Source organism: Ceratotherium simum, chromosome 3 (assembly GCF_057802395.1).
Source record: "Ceratotherium simum simum isolate JZ-2026a chromosome 3, ASM5780239v1, whole genome shotgun sequence".
Lineage (NCBI taxonomy): Eukaryota > Metazoa > Chordata > Mammalia > Perissodactyla > Rhinocerotidae > Ceratotherium > Ceratotherium simum.
The window spans coordinates 93,985,621-93,991,620 of NC_141902.1; the positions used below are offsets into that span (position 1 = coordinate 93,985,621).

At 45.6% G+C, this 6,000-nt stretch overlaps 1 protein-coding gene across 1 annotated transcript in view; it reads right to left on the bottom strand.

Moving 5' to 3' along the window:
- Window positions 1-586, bottom strand: part of IQGAP1 (IQ motif containing GTPase activating protein 1) — a 91,666-nt gene extending 91,080 nt beyond the window's left edge. Inside the window, exon 1 of the mRNA XM_087428985.1 lies at window positions 438-586. Coding sequence (XP_087285111.1) covers window positions 438-492 — 55 coding nt within the window. The 5' untranslated portion in view covers window positions 493-586. The remainder of the gene's footprint in view (window positions 1-437) is intronic.
- Window positions 587-6,000: the final 5,414 nt, after the last annotated feature.

Consider the following 6,000-nt stretch of genomic DNA (forward strand, 5'->3'; position numbering starts at 1 on the left):
GGCCACACCTCTCGGCTAGCCTGGGGCCGGGCAGGTATGGACGCCGGGTCCACCTCGCAGGCAGCACCTTCCCACGAGGCCGAGCAGAGGCCCCGTCTCCGCTCCCCGGCCCCGGGACACGCCCTGCGGCGTCCGCCTGCCACCTCACCCAGGGCCGGCTCCCCAATCTCGGTCGAGCGGCAGGCGAGAGGCGCTGGGTGGGGCCCTCCAGCCCCCGCGCCCGGTCCTCCCCGCCGCCTCGGAGACCGGGGGCGCGGGCCCGGGGCCTCGCCGCCCGCCACCCCTCCAGCCCGCCGCCGCCCGCCGCCCGGCTCTTCCGGGTCCGCGCGGCCCGCAGCCGCCCTGCCCCACCCGGCTGGCTGACTCGCCGGGGAAAGGGCACCTCGGAGGCAGCGAGCCCGGCCCGAAACCCCCGCGCCGCGGAGCCCCGCACTCACAGCCATAGTGCGGCCGGGCCACGCCCAGCCCGTCAACCTCGTCCGCGGCGGACATGGCGGCCGAGCCCGGGTCTGCTGAGGAAGCCGTGAGACCTCGGAGGCGCGGGCGACGGCGGCGGCAGCTGCTGCAGAGTGCGCGGGCTGCCCTGCTCCCGGAGGCCCCGCCCCGCGCCACCGCCCCACCCGCAGGCCCCACCCCAGCGGCCCCACCCTGCCGCGCTGACGGGAGCGGGCGGAAGGGGGCGGGGCAGAGCCGCCCGGCCCCGCCCTGCGCGCGCACGGCCCCGGGAGGTGGAAGGAAGGAGGCGGAGCCCGGCTGCCAATCGAGGTGCGACGAGCTCTGCTTGGTGGGGAAAGTCCGCCCCTGCCCTGGAGCCTTTGCGTCCCCGGCCGCCGCCCCGGCCGCGCCTCGGACAAAAAGGCCAACGGTGTCGGTTGCTTGAAATAGAAAACGTGGGCCTTCCCCTTCCACTGCCTGCCCATATAAACTCCTCTGCGCCAAAGAGCTCAAGGAAGGCGTCTGTTGAAGTGCCCTAGCGTGTTCTTGCTGGACACAAGCAGGACACAAACTGCCATAAGGGACCTCACAGTCTGGCAGTCTGGCTTCAGTCCTCTCCCAGATTCGCCAGCAGTCGCCAGATTTGGACTCCTCCACCCCCCAAGTATTTGAGAAGTGGGTGCTAAAGCAGGAGAACAGTGTTTGTCCAAACTTCCTTGCCTTGGATTTCCTGCCATGTTCTTTAAGTTCTTCTTTTTAGGGGATTCCTTGCCCCTTTTAGGGATGCCTCTTCCTCTTGCACTTTGTGGCCTGCCCCTAAAATGTTGGTATTCAGCAGAATTCGGTCAGTCCTCTTCTTTGCCCACTCTTGGTAACTTGATCTGTGCTCACCTTGAACTGCTGAAGAGCCCTAACTATATATAGCTCCAGACCAGACCCTCTAGAAGCCCTAACTCAATATTTTCAGCTGTGTAATGGACATTTTCACCTCTGAATCCCGCAGACACCAAATTTAACGTGTCGAAACTGCCCCTGCTCCTGCTATATTCTCTACTAACAGAAGTGCTCAGTTCGCAGCCGGGACACGCCAGTCTCCTTGCCTCGTGCCCTAAATCCAATCGGTATTGCTTCTGAAGTGTCTTGCTTTTGTCTCTATCTCCACTGTGATTACACAGTTCAGATTGTCATTATCTCTATTCTCCGTTCTGCCAACTAGCTCCTCACAGTCAACAGCATGTTCTTTCTAAGGTGCAAACGCAGTTGTGTTATTCCTTTTTATATTTTTTCCTATTACTCCCTTCCGGTTATGGTCCAAGTTCCTTAGCATGCCAAATAAGCCCCTTCACAACCTGACTCCAGGTTTTTTGCTCTAGCTGTTTTCAATTTATCCACTCTTCCTTCAGAGTACTAAAGTGAGTTGCTTAAAAACATAAGAACAAAACACCCCCATTAAAAAATGGGCAAAGGTTTAATTTACAACAAATTCAAAAGTTAGTTCTTTCTTAAGCTTTTAAGTTCAGCTTACAAATTTTATTCTAGTTATGTCTAGCATATTTTACCACTTTTCAGAAACTTTGAATAATTTTTGGTCCCATTCACACTTAGTTAATCCAACATCTTCAAACATTTAAAATTATGTCCATAAAAATATCTTAGATTTTCTTTTTAATTTCTTCAGTTATCTAATCTAGAACCTTTCAGAGTTTAGTAATCCTTATAAATCAAGTAAACGTACAAATATAATGAATCCAAAGTTTTCTTAGCCCAGTTCCAAGTGTAAACTTAGTAAGATTTCAACTCAAAATCTTAAGTCTAAAACTAACTCAATTATACATTTAAAATGAATTATAAGGCTGTCACTCTAATAAGCCAAATTTTCTTAAAGATTGCAAGTTCATGAAATGTGAAATATGCACATATTTCTTCTTAACACCAACATATTAATCCCACAGTTTTTACCCCATTAAGCCTTTCTGTATTTAATTCTAAAGCTTCTCTGAGTTGAAAGACACAGAGCTGCTAAGAAAGCCAGTTTCCAACCTAGTTAACTAAGATTACTTTCGATCAGACATTTCTACCAGACATAAGTCCTGGAGGCACAGACTTTTAGAGCCATTCTTCTCACTGCGTCAACTGTCATTTTGAGCCCCTTTTTATATTATGTCATGGTCTTCAAAACTCATTACCTCATCCTCTAACTACTCTGAGAAATCTGCAAGTCCTACACAGTTTATCTTTTGATTTTATTTTATATTTCTTGGCTTTTAAGATATGTACATTGTGTTTTTATTTTAATTCTAAAGACCTGTGTAAATGGATGGAATCCAAACATGTAAATGTATTTTCTCTCTAACGATAAAGATTACGAACCTGTTGGCCTCTTGCATTTTTTCTTATTCCTAGGACCATACAATTCTAACAGGTATTTTTTTTTTTATAATTTTTTTTATTTATTTATTTTTCCCCCAAAGCCCCAGTAGATAGTTGTACGTCATAGTTGCACATCCTTCCAGTTGCTGTATGTGGGACTCGGCCTCAGCATGGCCGGAGAAGCGGTGCGTCGCTGTGCGCCCGGAGCGCGAGCACTTAACCGCTAAGCCACGGGGCCGGCCCTCTAACAGGTATTTAAATCAATATCCTATTGAGTTTCAGATAGCTCACATTGCTTTATCTGATGGTCACAAATTAAGTCATACTTCATAACTATAATAACTGAAATGTACTGAGGCGTTACTGGACTGTTTTGTATTTATTTTCTCATCTGAGCCTCATAATAATCCTACAGAGTAAGAACTGTTATTATCTCCAATTTACAGATGAGAAAATGGAGAACTAACTCAACTGAGGTCACACAGCAAGAGGCAGAGCTGGAACTCAAACCCAGGTTTGTCTAGTGACAAAGCCTACGTGCCTGGTCAATAAACACAAGATTCAGAGAAATGAACATTAAGATCATAACTGGCCACTTACCACTTCTTGCCTATCAGAGTAGCAATGTTTTGTTTTAATTGATATTATTGGCAAAGGGTTGAAAAAGCAACCACTCTCATGCACTGCTGGTTGGGCTGTAAATTGATACAATCTTTCTGAAGTCCAACTTAGCATTTATGTAGCAATCTTTCAAAGAATTCCACTTCTTTAAAAGAATATATCATAACAAAATTATTATTATTTTTTGTGTGTGTGAGGAAGATTGGCCCTGAGCTAACATCTGCCAATCCTCCTCTTTTTGCTGAGGAAGACTGACCCTGGGCTAACATCCATGCCCATCTTCCTCCACTTTATATGGGACGCCGCCACAGCATGGCCTGACAAGTGGTGCCTTGGTGTGCGCCTGGGATCTGAACCGGCGAACCCCGGGGCAGCCACAGTGGAGCATGCACACTTAACCGCTTGCGCCACCCGGCCAGCCCCCAAAATTATTTTTTAATGTGCAAAAATTAGTGATGAAGATGCACATTGGAAATGTCTTAAAAGCCCACCACTAGGTTTTTAAATCAGTGATGGCACCTCCACACAATGGAACGCTATACAGTCATAATAGTGATGATTTGTGGTTCTGGTCAGGCTTGCCTGGCTACAAGGAATGGAGACCCACTTGTTTTACCTCTAGAGGAAAAAAGCCTGGAAGGGAGGCATTTCTAATAAAGATATATATGGATTGGAACTAGAGCAAGAAAAAACAGGACTAACGGAAGCTTGAAGGCAGGGCTCTGTCCCTCTGGGTATATCTGCTTCTCCACAGGTCTGCTCTTACCCTCCTCTCTTTGGCAACCAGCTTCATCAATTCTAATATTTTCTGCTCCGTCACAACTCTGGCTTCTATTTGGCTTGCCATGGCCTTGGGCCATGACATCCTTACACCATCAGCTCCTTTGAGGATAATCTCAGTTGCCCAATTCCCGTAACCCAGTGGCATATGATTGGCCCAGCTCATCTCTTCACCCCATGTATATGTTTCTGAATGCCCACAAGTGGGCTGCCCTTGGATCAGATGCCAATCCTTTAGTTCAATTAGCTGTGGTCAGGAAATACAGCCAATTAAGGATAGAAAACTATGAGCTGGGCATTATTTCCTTCAATGGGAGGCTGGGTAGGCAAACAATGATCAATATTCCTAATATGATGGTTAAGTGAAAAAAAAGCAAATTATGAACTAATAAACATATTATGATACCATTTTTGCTTTAAAAACATATAGATAGATATAGATGTGCATATGAATAGAAAAAAGCCTTGAAGCCTATACACCAATACATTAACAGTGGTTTCTCCAGTGGTGGAATTACAGTGGATTTGTGTGGGATTTGTTTGTTTATTTGCTTCTTTGCATTTACCAAGTTTTTTACAATGAGCTACTAGAAATACTATTTTGTCAGTAGGTATAAGTATGAATAATGTTAGTAAATATGAAATGAATAAATAAATAAAAGTTAAACGACATAATAATGAGCTAAATGATCATTTTGGGAGATAGAATTGGTTCATGACCGTGGAATATACAGACTCAGGGGAGTGGAGCAATATTGACAGGATAGCTTCAGATAAGAACCATAATAGAGGTTTCTTTTGGCGTGAAATACATTTTAGCCTCTTATTTCCTTGAGAAAAACCTAGTCAACTTCCCAGACCAAACACAAATGTCATCTCCTCTCCCAGGCAAAATTAATCACTTCCTCATTTATTTCCAAGTAGCACTTTAGAAACCATGTCTTCAAAAATAAGTCCCAAGTTTTTTCACATTTAACTTCTGAAATCAGGATAGGTCTTACAATCAGTATTAAAAGAAACTAGCGGGGGCCGGCCCCGTGGCTTAGCAGTTAAGTGCGCGTGCTCCGCTGCTGGCGGCCCGGGTTCGGATCCCGGGCGCACACCGACACACCGCTTCTATGGCCATGCTGAGGCCATGTCCCACATACAGCAACTAGAAGGACGTGCAACTATGACATACAACTATCTACTGGGGCTTTCGGGGGGGGGGGGGGAAGGAGGAGGATTGGCAATAGATGTTAGCTCAGAGCCGGTCTTCCTCAGCAAAAAGAGGAGGATTAGCATGGATGTTAGCTCAGGGCTGATCTTCCTCAAAAAAAAAAAAAGAAAAAAAGAAACTAGCCGTCTACCAGGTAGAGAAGTAGATGGAAAAGTAACATAATTGTCATTGCTTGCAGATGTGTGAATTTAACTAATTTCTCAGAAAAGTTCAGAGAACTTTCAGAGCTAGAATTGATAACAGATTCACACTTTAGGAATCGTTAGTGGATCCAAATAGAGTTAGACTCTTCATAAGAAGCTTGGCTCCCCCTTTGATTTAGAGAAGTTAGTAAGTAATTCCAGTGATAAATATATGCTATTGTCCATCAAGTTTTTTCAAATATATACATTTGATAGGATATTCTTAATGACCCCAAAAGATGTTGAAATATGATGGTACATCCCACAATCAAAGGTGTCTTCAATTCTAGGAAGTGTGTAACCTTATGTAACTCTATTATAACACTTAGCTCATTGAATTATAATTAGTTATTTACAGGTCCACTTTCCCAGACAGATCATTAACTCCACAAA